The sequence below is a fragment of the Danio aesculapii genome, chromosome 21 (assembly GCF_903798145.1).
Source record: "Danio aesculapii chromosome 21, fDanAes4.1, whole genome shotgun sequence".
Lineage (NCBI taxonomy): Eukaryota > Metazoa > Chordata > Actinopteri > Cypriniformes > Danionidae > Danio > Danio aesculapii.
The window spans coordinates 1,135,635-1,160,955 of NC_079455.1; the positions used below are offsets into that span (position 1 = coordinate 1,135,635).

Consider the following 25,321-nt stretch of genomic DNA (forward strand, 5'->3'; position numbering starts at 1 on the left):
AGGGCATTCGCTGCTTAAAACATATGCCGGAATAGTTGACGATTCATTCCGCTGGGGCGATCCCTGATAATTAAGGGACTAAGCTGAAGGAAAATGAATGATTAACTTAATTTGTGTCAGAAAATAAGGGATTTATGTGGAGAACAGCATTTTTGTTGAGGTAAAGTTAGTTTAATATTGACCCATATTCGGACTTTCACCCAAAATGTTTACAATGACCAATGACTGTCAAGGAACATTGTTCAGTCAATTAAATAGTGCTAATGTTGTTATTATGCACCACGTACATATCAGGTATTCAAAGTGGCGTGATAAACAATGGAAAAGTGGTGCTCATAAGAGTACATCTGTATTATTGTTTTATATTCTGCTTTAATATGTTATTGAACGCTGAATGTGTGAATATAAACCCAACTTTAACTCACTAGCATAGTTTTACCGCGCGTCAACCGTCGAGCTGAGGCTGAGGAGAGATACCGCTGAATGAGCGCGTAACTAATGCGGGGTTTCTACGCACAGGTTGGTGAATAGCGTAGCATACGCAGGAATCTGTCGTAAAAATACGTCCTGGGCTCTGTGTGAAAGTGGAGAATACGAGTCTGAGTGCTTCGCTGAGGATATCTTTTTTTCTTCCTCCGAGCTAATGTTAGCATCGGCAGGCGGAACACTCGGAGACACCGGGGAAACCCAGCGGACGACTGACCGAGGCCGTGCCATCATGCAGCTCGGAAATGCGCCCGAATAACCGCATGACAGCGCTGCGATCCGTCGACGGAAAACTTTGGAGCTCGGTAGACGCGGCGGGCTCGCGGTGAGGAGGTCGTGTGGCCGGCGGGAATGGTGCTGTCGCCGAGCCGCAGCGACTGACGGCACCGGGACTGCGCTCGGCCACCCTGTATGGGTCACCGGAGATCGCTCATCTACAGGCCACGTTTATTATTATTGTTTATTCTCCCAGCTGGACTGTCATATGGTGTATGGATGGACCTGTGCGTGCTGTCACACACATAATTGTGCTTATTTTGCTGCCTAAGAACATTACGTAAGGCTGCAGCGTACGCTACGTATTTTCTTAGGGGGAAAGGCTCGGGTGACATTGCAGACTTTTGTGGAGACACACACGCACACATATATATTTAAATATATATATGTGTATGTATAAATAAACGTAAGCTCCTCTTATTACGTCTGTCAAAAAGGAAGAGAAGGTGGAGCATTGTCCGTCGTACGTGCTGACGCAGTGGGATTTCTACGTGTGGTCTGCGTTTCGGCCCGCCCTTCCCGCGCTGACGGTGATGGGTCGGAAGCGGTGTGTCGGTGCAGATTGTTCGAAGATGGCGGCCGGGTGCTGCGGGGTGAAGAAGCAGAAGTTGTCGGGATCCCCTGGCGCGGGGGGTCCCGGCGGGGCGGGAAGCGGGGTAGCCGGGACCGGACATTGTGGATCGGAACTGGGGATTGGGTCGTCGTCGACTGTCGTGGCCGGGAGCGTGAATCGAGTGAACGGCCTGGGGGGTCCGGGGGGTAGCGGTAGCGGTAGCAGCAGCAGCGGCGGTAACAACACCAACGCGCTGTCCGCGACTCCCGGAGGATACAACTCCACCGGCCTCTCCCCGACTCTCAGCCCCGGCTCCGGAGCCAGGAAAATGGTGGTTTCGGCGGAGATGTGTAGCTTTTGCTTCGACGTGCTTTATTGCCATCTATACGGATACCAGCCTCCTCGAACACCCAGGTTTACAAACGACCCCTAGTAAGTAGTAGCAAGATGGCTATGTTGACCTGGTTTACCTCAACAACAGATGCTGTGTTTCCTGGTTTCTTGACTTTAGTCGACACGAGTCGAGTCTCAAGTTTTGTAGTCTGGGCGTTTTAAATGACTGGATGTTCACAGCGAATGCTGCAATAAACACTTCACTCGTTAATCTAGCTAACGTTAATCCAAACCCGTCCGATTACCAAACAAGAACAGCACAACCGAACACGAGAAGTGAGGAGTTTTACAATGAATCATTAAACGATAAACATTGGCTAGTAATTAATTTAGTTTATGGGTAAATCATTAAAGTTTCTTAAATGCGGATAATTGATGGTAAATCTAGCGTTTCAAAGTTTTAACGTGTGTTATTTCGGAGACTAGAAGTGAATTGATCGATGTTCGTCGCGTCCGTTAATTAGGAATAGCTGATGTGTTTTTCCCCCAGAAGGAGATTAAATGGGTGTTAGCCTTTTCTGCTCTGTCCGAGCTGCTCTGCAAGCTAACGTGCTAACCACCGCTAGCCAAACTCACTCAATTCGGCAAAATGTTTTTCTTTTTCTACTCACTTTGTGTCAGTTTCTTTTATGAGCATAATTCATTATTTTTCCACCCGAATAACTTCGAGTTATAATCTTTTTTTATTCTAAACTACCGTCAAACATTAGCTGAAGCGAGCTAGTGCTAACAAAGCCGAGAGTTGTTTATGTTTCCCTTAGAGATTTTCATTTGAGACATCCTACTAACTACAGGGTTTCTCCAATAAGTTACATTGGTTGCCATTAACAATTAATTAATTAACTACAGCACAAGTGATATCAGTAGACAAACTAAAAACTTAATTTAACAAACTGTTTAGATCGTCAACTGTTCGGTATTCTGCTCTTTTGTCACTCGTTAAACACTCTATCATTCAGGACCTGTTCAGGTAAGCTTCGTCAGTGACAGCTGGTGTGTTGTGAAGTGTGATTATGTATGCCTGTAAAAGTAGACCGAGAGCTGTTTTATAAGAGTGTTAAAGGGATCTTCATCTTATCCGGCTGGTCAGTGTTAGTCAAACTAGTCAATGAATGAATGCCTTCACTGCAGTTCCTCCCTCTGCTCTTGCTTACACACACATATACATGTGTTAAGGCAGTATGGACTCACTTGCCTCAGTCCAGGCACTTAATCTATAAATATAATTTGACCATTTATGGTAAAGTCTAGATACCCACAACATTAATATTTTGTACACTACTGTGAGGGTTGGATTTAGAGGTTGGGTAGGTGCTAATAAAATACAGTTAATAGGTAATTTAATAAATATAAATAATTCTGGTTAATTTCCGTCTGCAGCTCTATCCCTTCTAGCAACAGCCATCACTATTTATGTTACTGTAAATTTCCCATAGTATTTTGAAATAAGAAAGGTCTATTATTAGTATCAAGTATATGAGGTTTATGTTGGCCAGTGGTTAAGTGCGCCGACATATAGCACCAAGATGCTCACGGCGACCAGAGTTAGATTCCCAGATCGAAGTCCTATGCCAATCCTTCCCCTCTCTCTGCTCCCAGTGCTTTCCTGTCTGTCCTTCGCTGTCCTATCACATTAGAGATGAAAAAGCCCCTAAAAATAGTTATCATAAAAAAGTATATGAGCTTTTGAGTGCTGCTGCTGTAGAATATTTTAACTTTATTTTCTGTTTAGCTAAAACTGTTGTTTTTTTGTGATCTGTGCATACAGCGACGCATCTACAAGATAAATTAATTGATTAAACAAAGTTATCTGATTTTTGCTCAACCGATGATGTGATGAATGCTGAAATAATATCAAATGTAAATGCAATATTGTAAATAAAATATTCCTTTACGGTATGGTTTGGTCACCCTCATCAGGCTTGTGTGTCTATTGCCAAATGGTACCAGTGATACCCTTTACGTAGGCGTGATATTTCAGTCGACGTCATTCTTGCTTGAAGTTAACATATGTGAAGCACTTCTTACTGAACAAATATACATATAGATAAATATTAATAACTAAACTTTCAATGAAAAGGATTTGATCATACTTGGAGATCAGTGATAATGCAAAAGAACCTACTGTATTGTCTGTGATTTATATAAAATAAAATAAAAAACATTTACGAACACATACAGAGCTTTACAGTCTCTGAAATGTTACCAAAAATACCCAAAACATACATTTAGGGTTCATAAATGATATGAGACGTATACAGTCATCACAAACCTCTCATCTTTTATCTCCAGCAGCACATGTAGCATTAACAATGTAATTCCGTCATTCAGAGTTCATAATAGCCTTAAAGGCGATGATAATAGTTAAACATGGCGTGTTTTAGGTGGCTGAAAGAATCATTTGCTCCTTTGTTTTTTCGGTCTTCACTCTCGCATTTGTCTGTTTCTGAAAGGACGTCAGAAGCACTTTAATAATCAAGCACACATTATTAGCATGAGCTCAAATTTGGTATTTCAAATATAGACACGCACACAAGCGAGAAATGATCTCAAATGTAAATCTAATCATGTAAATAAAATATGTACGAATACATTTTAGGCGAAGAGACGTGCAAATACTTTTTCAATATTAAGGGAATTATTAATTCAATTCAAGTAGGCCTATTATAAGAAATAAAATATAGTATTTCTGACATTTTCCTTTATTTAATGGATTTGAGTTATGAATTACAGTATCGCAGTAGTAGTTGGCGTCACGATTTAGCTGGTATAATATCGTGACATGAATTAATGGTATCACGACAACCCTACCTTGCAGCTGTATTTAATACTGTAAAGACTGCATTGATTTATTCATTTATTTGCAATAGAGGTGGGTGATATGACGAATCGCATGGATATAAGTCAGCTTGTATCCTGATAATGATATATCACAATATACTACCATTTCTGTAAATTCAGTCAATTAATAGTTTATATATTGACCATATACAAATGGCTGATAAAAAATGCATATTAAACTACATGTACTCGTTCATATGGGATCATATTTTTTACTTTATTTAGAATTTAAAAGGGCAGAATGTAGAAATATAAAATATATATAAATAAAATATGACATCAGAAATCAGTGTTAATCATTAGCATTTTAAAAGTGTTATTGAACATCATTACCTGTAAAGTACATTACCTGTAATCTGCTGTCTTGACTTGGTCACATGTAAAATAAAAATGCTGCTTGTCCAGATTGCAGTTGTTTCTGCGTTTTAGAAAAATAACCTCTGCTTAACACATCTTTTGTTAAAATAAATGTAAAAATAACCATTATAACTTCTCAGAAGCGTGCTGTTCATGTGTTTATATCTTGGCTAATTCCCTCTCTGCCATTTAATCTGAGCACATTGCAAGCTAGCTGCTATGTTTTCAGCATGTTAGCTTTTAATTTTCCTCCTTTGTGTGTGCAGTGGGGCTAGTTGATTTAAAACTTGTAATTAATATTTTAGCACGTTTATTGAGATTATATGTGTACTGTAGGGTATTCTTGTTTCACTGCATGAGTGTCACCAGTGGCTTTAGTCTGACAACTGTGCTGCTGATCCCAATGAAAATACTACCTCAGACCTTTTGTCTCTGTCAGCGGTTTGCGCAGCCATGTCCATATTTAGCTCATTTCCTTCAAGGCAGCCATGATATAGCTATATTTGATGACTTTGAGAAATTGAAATGACTTTAAAGTTTAAACCAAAAAAACTTTTCTTTGTTAAAAAGTTATAAAAAAACACATTTAAATGTGTAAATCAACTTGCTTCAGAAATGATATGTAAATTAATGACAAATTCAAGCAGTAATTGGATCATCACAAGAAGCGTAACCAATCAGAACTGCATAGTACCAAAGGCAAAAACTATATTTGCACAATATTTGTTTTCCGCTTGCTCTTTGAACTAAAAATGCAAACAGATTTCATACAGTTTCCTCTATCATTATTATTATTATTATTATTAATATTATTATTATTATTTATTAAATGTATTGGTGATTTGGTAAAGACGTGCTGGCAGTTAGCTCTCTGCAACTCTCACATGGTCACCCATTAAAGCTAAGCAGGGCTGTGCCTGGTCAGTAGCTGGATGTGAGACCACAACTAGGTTGTGAAAATTGTACGATTTTAAAAAGGAGGCGTGGCACCTAACCCCGCCCCTAAACCCATCCGTCATTGGGGGATGAGCAAATCGTACTAAATTGTACTTAGCGACTAAAGCAAAAAGTTACGAATTGCAGAGAGATTGTGTTGGTTTTGATACGTTTTATTCACGGAGAAAATTAAAAAGCACTGCAGTGTTTGGATGCCCTATGTTCGTCTGATGTAATTAGTCTACCGTTATTATCGAAATGTCTATATTCCATACAAAGTGTGAAGCAGATTGGTTGGGTCTAGTTGCATGTGCAAGTCGCTCCCTATTTGTGCCTGCAAGCCGTGCTTCGTGATAGGAAATAACCTTTCCAAGGTTCGCGCTAAGCAGACACATTTTAATAAAACTGTATCGCTTCATACAGAATATTGTTTTTATTGTTATTGACAATGGTGTTCGGTCAATAAATACCAATACCGTTCTATCGCCCAGCTCTAATTACACTTATAAATGTGAAAAATCATGAAATTTCGCAATTTTCAATAACAAAGACAAATCAGATGTGTTGAAGTGATGAAACAAACTAATAAAAAGTGCTTCAAATGATAGAAAATAAAAAGTATACACAATATATTATTATATATATTAATGTTTCTGTTTATATTTCACGAAGAATAAGAAATAAAAATTGTATAACTCAACGAGTGTGGCTCATGACCTGTTTATAAGATAAACGCACCAAAATCAAACAACACTATTTTAATATTGACAATAAATTAATGAAATGCAGTAATTTACTGTAACAATTGGACACGCCATCTTTTTTTTTACAGAAAATTCTGGCAATCACAGCTGCCCCTTTTTTACCATAAATTTATGGATTTCTTTTACAATGCTGCTTGCTTTACTTGGAGTAGAATGCAGATTTATTGCTTTATTCATTCATTCTCTTAACCTGTAAACTTGTTATACGTCCCCTTAATAATTCCCTTAATCCCATAGAGACTTTTGCCAGAGGGTTTAGTCTCTGAATTTCCATCATGATCAACTGATTGAGTTGAGTTTATTTTTATAGGAGCAGTTAAATATTGACCGTGACCTCAGGCGTGTGTAGTTAATCCCTGTCCTCATTAACTTCACTTTAACCTTTAATGGCGGGATTGAAAGACTCACTAATACTCTTCATATAGTAGCTGATAGTTCACCCAAAAAAATGATAATTGCCATCATTTCCTTACATGGGATTGAGTTTCATTGTTCTGTTGGACACACAGATATAGTGAAAAAACTACGTCGACTTCCATAGTGTTTTTATTTCTACTATAAATACCAATGACTGCTTTTTTAAACATCCTTCAGCTTAGTTTGTATTGTGTTTAACAGAAGAAAGACTAGAACCACTTGAGTGTGAGTAAATGGTAAAAGTAAGGATGCTCCGATCGATCGGCTGGACCGATAATCCCATTTTATGACTCGATTGATACTCTCTAATCTGGCCGATCACATGAACTGATTGCAAGTGTTCTTTATGGGTTTACAAGCAGAGGAGGATCCATGTTAGCTTCTTATGCATCAGTCAAATCTTTTTTTCGTTGAGACATGTTGAATTTTTCTTCCATCATTTGCAATCTTTCCAAATTGCATTGTTAGTGATTTCTTACCGAATTTCTGATCAGTTTTATCTATTACTTTTTCTAAAGCTGCCTCTGACCATGATGTGTCCACACTAAATGGTTATAAGTGACATGTTTAAGGGATTATATGCAGCATCCTTCATTTATTCTCTTAGCAAATGAGAGATCTCCACTTGAGTATTATACTTGAAGGGAAAATGTGCTTAATGCAATATTAAAGTTATATATAGTATCTGTATTGGTTGATAACCATGACGAGGAATCAGAAATTCTGATCGGAGCATCCCAAGGTAAAACTTTTCATTTTTGGGTGATCTATCCCTCTAAAGAGCGCTTTGAAATGTGCATATTTTTATTTGACGTTTGGCGTAAACTCAACTGAAGCACGATGAGAGGGCGTGGCATACCGTAGCTCCTCCCCTTTTTAAACATCAGCCGATAGCCTTTGATTTTCCTCACAGCTTTGCCAGTGACTGGGCTCAAGTGCATCAAATGAAAAGCCAATGAAAAGAAGGGGGCGGGGGCATGTCAGACACTAGAGAGCATTTGATTGGTCAGAAGATTTTGGATGTATTTAAGTGGAAGTGACAAACTCTGAACTTTGTATGTGTATATCTTCTAAATGTGAATTTTGTCATTGTTTTTGAGCACACTAGCTTAGAGTTATCCTACTAACATCTCAAACAATTTATATTCATTTTAAATTCACAGGATATTTAATTAGGCTTTCTTTAATGTGATTTGTAGAGTTTTATTTTGTGGTCATGCATATATTCACAGTAGGGCTGCACGATATTGGACAAATCTAACAATGAATACAGTTTTGCCAGATGATTTAACATCTCTATTTGAAAATAATTTATATTGTTCGATCAATTGGGATGAATCTGCAGTAGGAGTACTGCCCCCCCCCCCCCTCTGTACTATTTGCAATGCGTTTCTCTATTTGCATATGTTGAATATTTTCATGCGCACATTTAGTCAGAGATTGATGAATTAATGTTTACTATTTGCATCTCCATAAAATCTTTTTAGGGTCCCCGACAGGTTACTTAAGCTCACAAATGGTTCAGTTTCTTAAATCTGAATGTTTTTAAAATCATTATACAATCACAGGCATCAAAAACACGTGCAAATGATAATACAAACTCAACATTGCATATCCTGCGACGTGACCAATGCATTATCGATGCTGAAACCATACATCGTGCAGCCCTAATTCACAGTTAATGTGCCTTTTTTAGTGTCCTGATCTGTTTGTTTCTCCTTTCTCAACAGCCCACTGTTTGTCACTTGGAAAATCGGCCGGGACAAGCGGTTAAGGGGTTGTATAGGTACATTTTCTGCCATGAACCTGCACTCAGGACTCAGGGAGTACACCCTTACCAGGTACCACACATCTTTGTCCGTGAATGTCTGCTTTCCGTTCCCTTTTGTCTTGATTCATAATTCATACAATGAAATACCGTATTCAGGCTGATCTCTAAATGAACACACTGTTCTTTCCTCCCTGCTTTCTTTCTATTTTTAGTTAACGTTGTGCCACATCAAACTATTGGACACACAGAATGTTTTACTCTTGTATCTTCACATTAATTGTTTCTCTCTGTGCTGCTATTACTAATGATACAGTTATTTGGTGATGTATTATTTTAATGTCTCCTCCTCACACGTTCCTTGTACATATTATAATAATTATACATAGCTACATGTGTAAATCTAACCCACATGATTTTTGTTTTCTCATATTACATATTGTCTTACTAGTTGCAAGTGCAACAGTGTTAAAATCAAGTGAATCAGGTCAGAAGATCTTTAGAATAGCCCGAAAACATCATTTATTGAGCTTTGATTAATATTAAACAACATTTGCACGGTCAGTATTTAATAATTAGTTACTGGAGTATTTGTCGAATTATATTGAGAGGTGTTACAAATTACTCAACATTTAAATACGAGCTAAAGAAATGGCTGAAGGTTTTTTTTTACCTATAAAAGTTTTATTGTAGGCAAATATTGCCGCTGTACGTGTAATTGAGTTGTTACCCTGTAACAAGTACATTTTAAAGTAAAGTGCAACCAATTATTCATGTTTATACTTTAATTTTTAAAAATGGTTTGGTTTCTTGAAGACAATAGAGGGAATGAGGCAATCTAACAGATCCAAAGTTCAGGTGAAAGTCAGTGCAAGACTTTTTTTGACTCTCAAATTGCATGAGACTGAGAGAAAAGTGTGAGAATGTTAATGCCTGTCTGAGAAAAGTGTAGTGAGGGGTTTTACAGCCTTCAAACATCTATAATAATTGTTCATTAAAGCTGATTACTTTGTGGATTTTGCCTATTGTTATTCTTAGAACGTAACTCCCGCGAATGACGAGGGACCAGAAATACAGAGAGAGAGAAATATCATCTGAGGAACTGTTCTTTCAGCTCCTATAAGCACTGGACATTTTATATAATAACTGTTGTCAAATGTATTTGTTCATGTTGTTTGGGAAATGTTGAATGGCACTGATTCACTTGCGCTATTATTAAAAAAATACTGGGTCTCATTCACTAATAATGGCGTACGTTTTTTTGTACTCATACCCAGATTTGTACTTCTCACTAAATCTTTCCGCCTAACAACACATGCGTACGCACATGATTTTGTAAACTCGTTCTCTTGTTAGTAAACTTGAAGTGTTTTAAATTAAGGCTGGTGTATACTTCTGCATCGAGTGATCTCCGTGACACACGGCTCATGCCTTGTGTGAAGTTGTGTATGTATTCTTCTGCATGCTGTTTGTGTCACAAGGCACAAACCTAATGTAAAACACTTAATGCCAATAGAAAACGATTTTAAAAAGGCACCATCACTGCAAAAAGCGCATTTGCTGTGATCAGGGCCTGAACAGCCATTCATCACTCCCAGAAAACATATCTGTCCCCTCTCTAAAGACGCAGTCACTGTTGCCATACCTCCAAACACAAGGTGAGATGAATCTTCCTTTGTTTGGACCTCTAAATATACATATATTACTGTAATAAACATTTTTAATGTCTAATTACCTTTCATTCATCCTTTAAAGAGCATATCTAACAATATGCAGGGTTCTTTACACATGTTTATAAGGCCCCAGGTGACATGATTATTGCGTACGTTTGGTATAAGTTGTGCATTTATAATCAATTTGAGTACGAAAGTTTTGATGAATCATGATTTATTCGCGTGAACATTTCACGCATAAATTTGGTTAGTGAATGAGACCCACTGTTTTTGAGAAAATGTCAATATTTGGCTGATTTGAATGGATTAATTGACTCATTTAACCCAGCTTGCTAAAGTGAATAAATCTATGCAGAGCTGGAAATTCAGGCTCTGCTGTCGCAGTTTAATAACTAAACTATTTTGCGATGTTTTTATTTTTTCCGTTTAAACAACTATACTTCCCTCACACCTCACATAGTTGAGCATATTTGAGGAAAATAGGTTTCCGTAATGTGAAAGGATAGTTAACCCAATGTTCAAGCATTATATTCATGTTATTGAGGACATTTTACCATATTGCACTAGACCTTTACTCTAATGATCTTTGATCTAATCACACTGTTGACTAGCGTTGTCATGATACTGTAATTTCAGTTCAAATCAGTACAGTAGATTAAAATTTCCACAAACATTTGAGCGATGTTGAGTGCATACTTATTAAACACAGCTGATTGGCTGTTGTGTTCACGTGCTCAACAGAAATGACTGTGATTGGCTGTAAAGTTCGCTGCAAAATGCTCCAAAACACTTTCGGTTAACTTCTGACCTTTTCAGCCAATCACAGTCTTTTCTGTTGAGCATGTGAACACATTAGCCAATCAGCAGTGTTTAACAACACACTCATCGTTGCTCAAATGTTCGAGGGAAATGGATGTTTTTAATTTCAGTACCATAATTCCAGTATCGTGACAACACTACTCTTGAGGTGACATGGCTTTGCTCTAAATCTTGTCTTCGTGTGCCCTTGCCAGTGCCCTTAAAGACAGTCGCTTTCCCCCCATGACGAGGGACGAGCTGCCGCGTCTCTTCTGCTCAGTGTCTCTGCTCACCAACTTTGAGGATGTTGGTGATTACCTAGACTGGGAGGTAAGAGTCTATTGCCTTCAGCCATTAATAAACTGGTGATCTGATTAAGATGAGTTATTCACAGAATTGCCAAATAACTTGCAAATATGCCAAAAAATATTTATGTAGAGGTAGCTAACGAATGTTACTGTGAGCTATTAGATACGCCAGTGTCATTTACGCTTTCTCTCACGCTCTCTCTTCCCCCACAGTCCAAACACATGTGGTACAGGTGAATTGGGTAGGCTAAATTGTCCGTAGTGAATGAGTGTGTGTGGATGTTTCCAAGAGATGGGTTGCAGCTGGAAGGGCATCCGCTGCGTAAAACATGCTGGATAAGTTGGCGGTTCATTCCGCTGTGGCGACCCCGGATTAATAAAGGGACTAAGCCGACAAGAGAATGAATGAAAAGTCTTTATATAAGTGTTGCTTTCCTCTTAATCATTTTTTCATGTGTTTGTCTTGTTTCTTTACTTCAGTATAACTTGACCTTCGAGAGTATGTTCACCTTCGAAGTCAGCTTAAACATTTATTGTGTTATAAATATTGATCCGTTTATTTATCCTGGCCTGTCTGGCCTTCAGGTTATTCATTTGTACCTATTGATTCTAAGTAGCCTTGTTGCTTTTGGAATCAAAGAACGGTTAGAGCTCTAGCAAAAGGCTTGTATTTCTTCATAAATGCGACGTTTCAAGATTAGCTGCTCGTGTGCACGACGATCCAGTCTTCATCTCCACCCTGTTGATGGACAGCCTGCAAATTGCATGATCATTTATCATTATCAGTGCTTCTGGGCTGTGCAGAAGTGCCTACTCACTGCGTCCTGGCTTTCAGATAAAGCACAGGCACACAGACTTATCCTGTCGTTATACGCTGTAATCTGGATGATTCAGGCCATGTGAACACATGAACATGAGACTGTGCATGTGTTTCTGCTTGTTCAGACAAAGTGTGACCTCCGGGATCTGCAGCAGTGCAGACGCTGATGACATAAGGGTGTCTGTTGGTCTTAAATACCGTAGTATAAACCTATTGTTCAGATTGACTCTCCTTTGGTTATGTTGGGGGCTGTTTTTGCCTCATTGACTTCCATTATAATCACTTTTCTATGATTGCCAAGCCATGACAGCATATAATCATGTATTCTTGATTGAGTGTTGCTGGTTTTCCCTGTTGGGAAGAGGGATGATGTGTCATTTTACTGTTGATCATCAGTTCGTCAGCAGCATTAACCCTTGATATAAGCCTGTCTAAAACATTTCTGGCTTTTATATTATAGTTATATAGAGCATAACAACAAATCAGTGTGTGTGTGTGTGTGTGTGTGCAGAAATACACTTACTATGTTCTGAGAGCTGAGCTGCTTATTTAGATTTTTTCACCTTGTTATGTCTAAGTGCTCAAAGGTCTGTGTGTCTCTCCCTCACACACACACATACACACGCATAACTCCATATAACACAACTCCACAGCCAGAAACTAAGCTTTTTTTTTAGCACTGCAACTGTTGATCAACAGCATAATGACAAATTGTCCCTCTTCTCAATGGGGAAAACCAGAAACAATCAATAATGCATGATTATATGCCGTCATGGCTTTGCAATCATCAAAAAATGTGATTATAATGGAAGTCAATGGGGCAAAAACAGCCCCCAACATAACCAAAGTGTAGTGAATTAGCATTTTTTTAAAAAATGTGTGTCAATACGTTTTGTCACCAAAGCTCATTCCATTTGCTGAAAAAACGGAGCTAGTTGTGGCCAAATTAAGACTCAAAATCAACCCAGAGTGGATAAAAACAACCCCCAACAGCACACAAGGGCAATGCAATGGACTTAACAGCGTAAAGGTTTTGTTACTGTTCTGAAAACTATTTAAAGTCGTTTTATTTGTCATCCAGAATGCAGAATAGAAATATGTGGAACTCAATATAAGACATGCTCACAGGGATTCTGCTTACGCAATCGGATGTTGCTGGATTTTACTCCATAATAACTTAAGACAGATTGATCAACCCATACATTAGCAAATAAAGAACTAGAGATGCACCGATAGACAAGCCAAGGGCTGGATTCAAACTTCTCAGGCTGGCCTGATTTTTAATTGTTTTTATTAATATTATTATTACTATTTTTAATACTGGACTGACAATATTTCAGTTTATTAGAGCTTCTACGTTAAGCTGCTTTGACACATTCTACATTGTAAAAGAGCTATAGAAATAAAGGTCCGTTGATCCCATGCTTCTTGACAGTAATTGAATTTCACACATGGATTCAAGGCCTGGAAAGCACTGAAAAACAAACACAGGTCCTTGAATTAAATTAGAAATAAAATGGCTTTATGGTGTTAATTTTTTTATTTAAATCTTGTACAATAACAGTACAGTTATGACAAATAATGCACTTTTGATCTGAATGTTTATTTTTTTCTGAAACCACATTTGAATATAACCAGTAGGGCTGGGTGATACAGCAATAAAGTTTACAAGATATGTTTCAAATCATTCGGTATCAATAATTATTGAATATTTTTACAATCCTTTTCGGAATATTAGAATTTTCTTTTTAATTATTTTCATTTACCAACGTTACTAAGGTAAATAGTTTTAATAGTAAAAAGCAAAAAAATTTATGCTAAAAAAATATATATATCTTATCTCTTATGTCTTAAAATGAACGTAAGCGTTAAAGAGACTCTTAAACTTGATCAATAATATCTTACAAAGTGTGTGCAAAGGTAAAGCATAAATACTGAACAATCAAAGTGAACTTTAGGGTAGATCAACATCTGTAAGGTGTGAATAATAATGATACAGTAAACCTCAAACTCTGTCAACAACACCAATTATGAGAATCAAATCTGAGCTTTCAGGTAAAGGAGCCAGTTATCTTTATTTAAATAAATACTGAACATTACAAATTGAAGAGATTCAAAGTTGAGCCAAAATTCAAAGTCAAACGACTACATTACCCCTATGCTAAAAACTCAGATGGGGAGCTAGTGGCTGGGATGCACAAGAAAAGAAACCAATAATCCACTCTAGCGACATCCTTACATCCTTTTTTTTTTTAATATAAAACTGGTCTCACATTTCACTGAGCATGTTATTAAAACGGTCTTAAATATAACCCTAGAAAGCTGCAGATTTGGTATCTGCAGGGTCTTAAAGTATTAAAATGTCTTAAATTTCAAAAACAATTTTAGGCTTCGTCTTAAATTCACTGAAATATTGTCTTGTGGGTATTGAAGGGAAAATTAAGACCCATTTAAAATGATTCATGCAAATCTACCCAATTGATCCAACACACATCCAATCACCAACAACACATCTCAGTAGAACTTATCAAAACTACTCGTATTTAATAATAAAAATGTAGCCAGGCAAACATTTAGTTCTTAAAGAGGTTTAAGTTATGTTGAACAAAAATATATACAACTAAGGGGCAGACTGCTTGTTTTGACTCATTATTTAAAATTGGTGGCTAAGAAATTACTAGTTTTTTGTTTTTTTCCTGCTGGGCCATTAAAAATTCCTTAGCGTCTAGCCCAATACAAGACTGAAATTTGACTGCTGAAACGCTGTAAAGAGACCCTGGTCATGGCCTTTGGTGCAAAATGAGCGATGTTGAGGAATAGTAGTTTTGGAAGTGCATGAAATGGTGGCGTTGCTGGTTATTTCCTTGAGTGTTGTTTTCCTCCATGTCAGCTGGCCAAGGCTGATCTGCAGTGTGACTGATCCAAATGGCTTACGGACATTTAGCAGCCACATAAGGACAATGGACAGTCATAGTTTAGTTGGGAATACAGAGATGCAAAATACCAGTACAAATCAGCATGTGACATTAATGGAGTCGCATGTTAATGATTATCACTCAAGTATATTTTGGAAAAGCCGTCACAGTGGTTAGCAAAAAAAAAATTTAAACTAGATATATACCTCCGCTTGTTCCAAACCTGTTTGAGTTTCTTCTTCTTTTTCTAACAGAAAATAAGATATTTTGAAGAATGTTGGAAACTGGTAGCCGTTTACTTCTATAGAGTTTTGTACTACTAGTTTTCAGCATTCTTCAAAATACATTTTGTGTTAAACAGAACAAAGAAACTCTTGATGGTGATTAAATGATGTAGAAATAACTTGTGGCACGAGTTGCAAATGCGACAGACCAAAAAGGCATGCGTTTGAATGGAAGTCTGGAGTGAAAAGCGCAGTGTGACCGTGGTGTAAGGTGACATCTTAAACAAAAAAGGGTTTATCCATGACAAACTGCAAACTTTAGGTTTTTATATATCTTCCGAATGCTAATTTTGTCACTGTTTTGAACACACACTCGTTTATAGCAGTGTTTCCCAACCCTGTTCCTGGAGGCACACCAACAGTACATATTTTGGATGTCTCCCTTATATGAAACATCAACTTCAGGTTTTGGAGTCTCTTCTAATGTTCCATTGAGTTGATTCAGGCGTGTTAGATAAGGAAGAGGTAAAAATGTACTGTTGGTGTGCCTTCAGGAACAAGGTTGGGAAACACTGGCTTATAGATATCCTTAAGACTAACATTTTGATAGGAATGCCTAAAAAATCAGTAGTTTCACAAGAGCTTCAGCCATCTGCAGATGCTTTAAAAGCTGAATTCCTGAACAAATGCACTTTTGTCATGCAGTCAGTGCTGGTGAAATGGCGTTGTTGTGTGGCGATTGTTCAGAATGAAGTGTTTTGGGGCATTACAGGGCCAACAGTAGAGAAACACAGCTGGATTTTAGCACCATGGCTCCAGGTCTGAAGCTGTTGGCCCTGGCTGTGGAAAATTGGCTAATGTGTGTGAGAAGAGCTGACGCACATTAAACGGAGAATTTCCACCAAACATTTCATTTTTGTGAGCGCTTTAAACATGTGGTTTATGAATACTGTGTCCTGCCTGACAATAGTGTACACTTTTACTTCTTTAAAGGGACAGTTCTCCCTTAAAATTGACTGTTTACTCACTATTTACTTTCTCCTCAAGTGGATCAAAACTTTTGAGTTTTTCTGTCTTCAGTTGTGCACTAAAGAAGATTTTTTTTGAGGGAATTAGGAAATATTTGGGCTTTTAAATGTCTTCAAATGTTCACATAATATCATAATTAACCACACACAACCCATTTTACACTTAAAATCAACATTTCAGCAAATGAACAGCACCATAAATAAAAAAAAACATTTAAGTCACTTGATTTTAATAGGAATAGCATCTAACATCATCCAGCCCGATTGTTTAAAAGTCTAATGTGTGCAGTTCATATTATTAGTGCATTAACCAATCAAATGGCAGACTCCGGAAACTATATTACAACTAGCCAATCAACACACACATGTATACACTTAAAGGGGCAGGTCACGCAATAATGAACATGTACAAACTAATCACTCTCCCTCACGTTATTATAAACCTTCATGAGTTTCTTCATTCTGTTGAACACAAAAGAAGATATTTTGAAGAATGCTGAAAACAGGAAACAATTGACTTTCATAGTAGGAAAAACATACTATGTAAGTCAATGATTACAGGTTTCCAACATTCTTCAAAATATCCTCTTTTTTTGTATTAAAAGAAGAAAGTCAAATGTTTGAAACTAATGTGAGTACATGATGACTGTTCATCTCTGGGTCAACTGTGTCTTTAAACCTTTGTGTATTTAATCCTTTAATGCAGGGTGTCCACATTTGAATACTGTTAATTTAACATTCATTTATATAGTAATTTCCTTCAAACAACTTGATTAAGAGTAATAGTCGAATCATTTTTAAATAAAACATAATTTATTTTACCTGTTTTCATAAGTCATGCATGAAAGGGTTAAAATGATCAAAATGTCCCTAAAATAAAATGATCGTTGACCTCTTATTCGTGAAATGATCAACAGTTGTTGGTGGAACTGACTGCAAATGTACAGATACGTGACTCTTTATATGTCAGTACTATAATAACATTATTTATCTCAACTGATTGAGGCCTACACTCCACCCAGACACTTGCATTCCGCTGATCAGATTTTAATAAAGTCTCTAAAGCCCACCTCAAAAGCAGGGGTGAACATGCATTCGCTGTAGCCGGTCGTCGCCTTTGGAACGCGCTGCTGCTAGAATTAATAATGCCTTCGTCACTGCTAATTTTCAAGTCTAAATTAAAGACTTATCTATTTTCTTGGTCATTTGAAGCATAAGTCCCTTCCTCGGGGGGCCAACGGTCTCGTTTTTAATTCTGTTTAGTGTGGTCAACTGTGGTAGCATCTTTAACTAGGCAGAATTCATTAAAGGGTCATTACTTTCTTATTTTAGGCATTGAAACCAAACTGTTTGTATAATCTATTTTACATCTTTTATGCTCTCTCTTATATTATATCCCTATTGCGGTTTTGTTTATGTCTGTACTGCTTGTTTTGTGTCTGTAAAGCACGTTGTGCGGCCTTGTAGCCGTTTGGAAACGTGCTATATCAATAAATCGAACTTGAACTTGATCCGTTGGATATTATCATTTATAAAATGATCATTTACATGCAGATCTGATCTGAAACAAGCGTCTTTTATTTCCTAGGTGGGTGTTCACGGCATTAGGATAGAATTTTTTAATGAAAAAGGATCAAAGCGCACCGCCACCTACCTGCCAGAGGTTGCGAAGGAGCAAGGTGAGGATTTCTGAGCTCTTCAGTTTCATACAGCGCTTAACATTTGAAGAGGGTCAAAAACATTACAATACTGTTGTATTAGCTAAAGGGGTGCTATTTTGCACATTTGTGCGGGGTTTAAACCCAGTTGTGTGTCAGCAGTGTGTGAATATAACCAGCCTCTAATATTAAACATGAGTTAACTATATTGTTTATAATCAGACTTGATCAAATCAGTCTGCAGAAACACTTTGATTGACATTCTCCCTTTGTATGTGTCATCAGAGGAGGAAAGCCCCGCCCAATAGTGCCCATCTCGCCCTCATTAGCATAAACAGCAGCCCTGAGTGAGAAGCAGCCGTCTGTCTATTAGCCATTATAGCATAGACTACAAGGATTATAGATGTGGAGTTTTAGATGGAGTGACATAGACTGACAGAAGCATGAAGCACACACTCGCACTGAAGCACACATGCACACCTGACCAGCACTCACAACACACACACTGTTTTACAGCTGCCGCTATGCTGACACACAGGCATTTGTAGCTCCGCCCTCTTTTGAAAAGAGCACAATCTCATTTGCATTTAAAGCGACAGTCACCAAAACGCCACAATTATGATCAAAGCCTGAATGGGCAAACGGATCATATTGTATTGATAATGGAGTTAATACAGTTAAAAAGTAATGCGTTACAGTATTAGTTACTGTCAAAAGTAATGCGGTTACAGTAACACATCACTAGTAACGCATTATTGGCACACTCTGGTAATAAGGTCATTCAGTGTTAACTCATGGTGCATTGATTAATGTTAACAAGCAAATGTCAAACTATAATTAATAAATCCTGTACAAGAGTTGTTAATTATAGTTCATGTTAGTAAATACATGACCTAATGAAACCTTACTGTAAAGTGCGACCAAAAACATTCATCAAAATAGTTTTAAGGCTAAAGAATGGCTGAAGTTCAGTAGTTTTAGGACCACTTTGAAATGTTTTGATCCACCTTAAATGTTGACTACTGTACAGAAATGTCATGTAGAATAGACTCAAAGGTAATAAATAACTGCATCTGTGTTTATTCTCTCTCTCTGTAGGATGGGACCATATTCAGACCATAGATTCCTTACTTCGAAAGGGAGGATACAAAGCTCCCATCACAAATGACTTCAGGAAGACTATTAAATTGACCAGGTGAGAAAGTTGTCTTATTTTTGTATAAATCACATGCTGAACAAACATACAGTTCAAATCAAAATGATTGATCTGTGAAATAATAATCATTTTTCATATAGTGTGCTCATTCATGTGTATTCAATCATGTTTTAATAACTACCTTCTATTAACTAGTTGATTTTGTCTTTGCATGACCACATTTGGCCTGGAGGTCTAAATAAAGTGAGAAATATGAAGCACACAAGAGTTTTCCTTTATATATTTAAAAGAAAGGAAATTATATAAAATACTCCTTTCCATGTGGGAAGTGTATATAAACTATGAATTGATTGAATTTACAGAACTGCTACTGACTCAAATTGTGATATGATGGTTTTGTCATATCTCCCAGCCCACTAAAAATACATGAACTGTACGACACAGAAAAAAAGTGAGTCCGTTTTAAACTGGAGACCACTGGAACTCCATCTGCACTTTAATTTTAGGCAAGATAAAATAATACATTAAGACACACAGTGTTTCCTCTATGATTTGTTCCAGCTGTGGTGGCAGGCCTTTTACACAGATCTTCCAACCACCTATGGCGTTATTTCAATTACACATTTTGAGATCGCATTCATGTAATACGAGCATGCAATCTCTCTCTTGCTTGTGCACAGTTTTCCTCTGTTCATGCACAACTTCTTGCACACCCCCTCAAATATTCACTGCTCAAGCGCAGATTTTCTTGTACGCTCAAGTAAATGCTGCTGAGGGCGATTTAGTTTGTTACGAGTATGTCTCCAACATTTATTAGATTTGCTAGGAATATTTATGTTTCCAATAGACCTACAGAACGACATTGATATGCCTGAAGTAGTGAAACGGCCCTAAACTCCAGCAAGATAAAGTCATTGTATGCAGAACCACAGACCTTTATCTATGAATTCAGTATAATTATGGAAACTGTTCATCATAACTGAAAGCTGCGTCATGTATGCTGGCTTCAGGTTTCTTCACTAACCGCATCTGTTTAATGTTCATCATTTTTTATTATTTTATTTTTTCAGATTTATTTTGTGTTTGTCACTTGTAACTTTATGTACACTGGAAGCTTCTGTAGCCAAAACAAATTCCTTGTGTGTGTGAAGCACACTTGGCAATAAAACTGATTCTGATTCTGATTCACCCATCACACACCTGTCTGTCAGTCAGAATGTAACCGTAAAGGGTTAAATAAATAACGCACAGCACTACTACGATTACAAAAAAGTTTGCTCTGTTATAATTTACTTACATTTTAATATGTTTTGGTGCGATTATAACCCGCTATTAAAAAAACCCAGTAACAACTGTGCTGGAAATGAATTTTGGTGTGGTGCTCCATCATAAAGCATGAATGTAGTGGAAACCATGTGGATAGATGGATGGATGCATGGATAGACGGACGGATGGATAGACGGATAGATATATTGATAGATAGATAGATGGATAGATAGATAGATGATGGATAGATAGACGGGTGGATGGATAGACGGATAGATAGGTAGATTGATTAGATAGATAGATAGATAGATAGATAGATAGATAGATAGATAGATAGATAGATAGATAGATAGATTAGATAGACAGATGGACGGGTAAGATGGATAGAAGGACAGACGAATAGATGGATAGACGGATAGACAGATGGATAGATGGGTAGATAGATAGATAGATGGATGAATGGATGGATGAATAGATAAATGGATGGACGGACGAATGGATGGATGGATGGATAGACGGATGGATTGATAGATAGATGGATGGATAGACAGACGGACTGATAGACGGATGAACGGGTAGATGGATGGATGGATAGACGGACGGATGGATTGATGGATAGGCGAATAGACAGATGGATAGATATATAGATGGATATATAGATAGATGGACGGGTAGATGGATGGATGGATAGACAGATGGATGGATAGATAGACGAATGGACGGGTAAGATGGATAGACGGACAGACGAATAGATGGATAAACGGATAGACAGATGGATAGATGGGTAGACAGATAGATGGATGGATGGATGGATGGATGAATAGATGAATGGATGGATGGACGGATGAATGGATGGATAGACGAATGGACGGGTGGATGGATGGGTGGAGAGACGGACAGATAGATGGATAGACAGATGGATGGATGGATGGGTGGATGGATGGACGGATGGATGGATAGATGAAAGATAGATGGATGGATGGATGGATGGATAAATGGACGGATGGATAGATGGATGGATAAATGGATGGATGGATAGATGGATGGATAGACCGATAAACAGATAGACGGATGGATGGATGGATGACTGTGTGCATGCATGTACATGTGTGTGTGTGATAGCTTTTACGCACTCTTACTGCTTCGTTGGTGTTTCAGTCACATGCTCTTCAAAGAAAATAAGCGTAATTAATTGATCATTTACATCTGTAGCTCAATCGATTATTAAAATAATCCCCAGTACTGACCTCTGGCTTCTTTCTCAGGTACCGTAGTGAGAAGATGACGATGAGCTACGCAGAATACATCGCCCACCGCCAGCACCATCACTACCAGAACGGCATCGGGCACCCGCTCCCTCCCTACAACCATTATTCCTGACAGCGAGCCGCATGACCAGTCCCTGGAGCTCTCGGCGGACATCTTCCCCGGAGAGCCGGCCCCGTCCTGGTCTAGCTATCTCTACTACTGTACCATTTTATGATGATAGTTTCCGCTGCCGTGTCTTCAGTCTGACCGAGGCATGGCAGCGGGTGCAAAATCAGCATTAGGTGATCGATTATAAACCCAGAAGAAAACAAAAAAATCCTTTATTTCCTCATTTTTAATCCTTTGTATTAATTTAGTTTTTGCAGCATATATATATATATATGACTATATATATCGATCGATCGACCCCTTCCCTTTCTTTCTTAAAAAAAAAAAGCAAATAAACAAGTTTATTTTAATGATTATTCTTTCAACAAATTTCCTAATCAGGTTTCTGAGTCTGTGGATGGAAATAAGTCATATTCAGACTGATGGGCTAGTGCTTTCGCTCAGAGTTGATGTCCGCTAAGCTTTCGTGGCTGCCTTTCTCCCCTTTTTATTGTTTGATGTTAGTTTGGCTTTTACCCAGTGTGGGCGATCATGAAGGCTTCCTCTTTCCTCTCTGTGCAGTTTCTTTATTGAGGGGTGATTTTGGGTTTTCTGCTTCCGTTTGTTTCACGTTGTTGTGGGTTTTCTGCAGTGCGGCTGAGTTGAAGTCTCGTGCGTTCGTTGTTTTCTTTCTTTGAAACCACTTTACTAAATTAGCTGCTGGGTAACCCAGAATATTCCCCCATAACTCAAAGCTCTAGCTGATTTGAATGGAGTTTTCTTTGATTAACAGTCTGTGGTGTCTGTAGTGTAGTTTAGAAGAGCAGGAGTCGTGGTGTTGCTTCATTATTAGTTCTTCATCTTCTGTTTGAGTTCTCATGTGGATTTGTGCGCTGTCCAGTGTTTCCTAGTGGTGTTTGTGAGACGGCAAGTGCTCAGAATAATGGAGTAAATAAAGGTTTTTCTAGCTTAGTGAAGGTCAGAAGATCCTCCGCTTTCTATATTGCTCCTGTTTTGTCCCACAGAGAGGAAAAGCTTTGTGACAGGGATACGCTCCAGAAAAACACAAGCCATACTCTTTAATGCATGCTATGGCAGGGTGCCTGTTCTGGATTGGTTTCTGGCGCAGGAATCTTCACTTTGCTCTCAGGAGGACGCTTACTTTCTTTTATTTTTGAGAGATGATCTGGTCTTATCGATGATGAATACGCCGATTTGTGTCTCGCATGGCAACAATGTTTACATCTGCATACGAATGCTGTCATTTACTGTGGTAGAGGAGCTCATTCACGTGTGTTGGTCTTAGGATGGAGATTGTTGGAGTGTCGCATTAGGAACCAGCAGTTGTGTTTGATTTCAGTTTTCTCTCTGACATTATAAAGGAATAGTTCAGCTAATGATGACTCTAGAAGGTATTTTCCTTCTGTTGAACACAAAGAAGATATTATGAAGAATGCTGGGGAGAAAAAGCAGCTCTTGTCATTTATAGTAGGAATAAAAATAGTTTGTTCAACAGAAGAAAAGTCGAGGGAGTGAATGATGATCTATTTTTCATTTTTGGCTGGACTGTGCCTTTTAAAGGACACTTGTTAGTTTTATTTTTGTAAATATGCTCATTTTACTGCTCTCTTAGAGAGAAACTGTTGAGTTTTACCTTTTTTCCATCTGAATTCTGGTCTGAAAAGAGTACCGTTAGCTTAGCTTAGCATAGATCATTGAATCAGATTAGACCGTTAGCATCTTTCTCAAAAATGATCTGAATGATCTTGAAAAGATTTGATGATCTTGTTGTTTAAAGCTCGACTCTTCTGTAGTTAAATCGTGTACTAATATCAACACAAAGCTGGTATTTTCTAGGCTGACATGGCTAGAGGAACTACACACTCATTCTTAGCATGTGGAACGTCATTCAAGTTCCTTGATTATTACGCTAAAATGAGAATATAGTTCCTAACCAGATCAGTTTTCTGTCAGTCTTAATACATGATGGAACTACAGAAGAGTCTCGCTTTAGATAGCAAAATTATCCAAACTCTTTGGCTATTTTTGAGAGAGATGCTAATGGTCTAATCCGATTCAATGATTTATGCTAAGCTAAGCTAACAGTGCTCCCACCAGACCTGCCTGAATGAATTATAAAACTTAGCAGTTTAACTCCTTGAAAGCTTTAGAAGGAGACTATTTCCAAAATAAAAGTGGAGTGTTCCTTTAAATCTCTGCAAAGACCGTGTCTGTGTCTTCACAGCTTTACTTTAAGGACGAGGATGTAGACAGAAAAATCCTGTTGTCTGTAGTCGCAGTGGACTAGCGTTCAGGTTTGTGTTTCTGAGGAGAATATTTCAGTCTTTTATTTTCATATGCAAAAACGTTAAGGGCTTTTGGGGTTCCATCCACAGTCATTATAAAGCTCTCTTAAACCCAAATCAATTAAATAAACTCAGTTGTGTTGCCTTAAAACCGATTCTGACAAAGACCAGAGATTGTGGCTCTGAATGCTCAACTAGCTCCGATGTTTTGGCCACAATCATATAATGTAGTGACTTTAGAGCAGGAATGGCCAAACTCAGTCCTGGAGAGTCCAACACAACTGAAGCAGCTAATCAAGACTAGAACCCTCCTGGCAAGTGTGTTGAAGCTCAAATCTGCAGGACACCGGCCCTCCTGGACTGAGTTTGGACATTCATGCTTTAGAGAAAACAATATCTGTTAATGAGTGTTCCTCCAGAGGCCCTCCACTGCCCAATGGTGACTGTTTTTCCCCTGTTCTGCTTCTCGAAATCCCTCTGACCAATAAGCAGGTCAGTCTGGCTCTGAAAAACCCTTTAAACCCTTCTCTTTATGGCCTCAGATTTCAGATTACGCTGCAAAAAAGGCATTTCTTGTCTCGTTTCTGGTGTAAATATCTCAATTCCTAAATCAAGAAGTATTTTCTAGACAAGCAAGACATTTAATGTGGTTATATAGAATAGAAAAGTCAAATTGAAGTGAGTTTTTCCCCTTAAAACAAGCTCAATACTCTGCCTATGGGCTCAGATAAAATAATCTGATTTTGCTTTGACATAATTGACTCTTTCTTACCTCATTGTCAGATTATTTAGCTTGTTTTAAGGACGAACTTACTTCATTTTGACTCATTATTACTGAAAACAACACAATATTATTTACTAGTCCATAAAAAACTTCTTGAATTTAAGAATCTCTTAATATTTAGACTAAAAACAAGACAGAAAAGTGTGTTTATTTTCAGCTAGATGAGCAATCAGAGCCTCATTTATATGTCCGGTCCTCCAAAAACGGCACAAACTGAACATTTATTTTCATCTGCTGC

General features: G+C 37.9%; 1 protein-coding gene across 1 annotated transcript; it reads left to right on the forward strand.

Moving 5' to 3' along the window:
• The first annotated feature begins 548 nt into the window (after nt 1-548).
• On the forward strand, nt 549-25,321 carry ammecr1 (AMMECR nuclear protein 1). Its single transcript, XM_056445973.1, has 6 exons — nt 549-1,747; nt 8,754-8,864; nt 11,478-11,592; nt 18,146-18,236; nt 19,314-19,410; nt 21,903-25,321. The coding sequence occupies exons 1-6, from the start codon at nt 1,296-1,298 to the stop codon at nt 22,015-22,017; spliced, it is 981 nt and encodes a 326-aa protein (XP_056301948.1). The 5' UTR covers nt 549-1,295; the 3' UTR covers nt 22,018-25,321.

What these genes read in the sequence shown, in the direction of transcription:
- ammecr1 (XM_056445973.1), top strand. Translation starts at nt 1,296, where the DNA reads ATGGGTCGGAAGCGGTGTGTCGGTGCAGATTGTTCGAAGATGGCGGCC. An exon ending in AGGGAGTACACCCTTACCAG is followed by an intron (nt 8,865 to 11,477) that starts GTACCACACATC and finishes TGCCCTTGCCAG; the next exon opens with TGCCCTTAAAGACAGTCGCT. An exon ending in AGAGGTTGCGAAGGAGCAAG is followed by an intron (nt 18,237 to 19,313) that starts GTGAGGATTTCT and finishes CTCTCTCTGTAG; the next exon opens with GATGGGACCATATTCAGACC.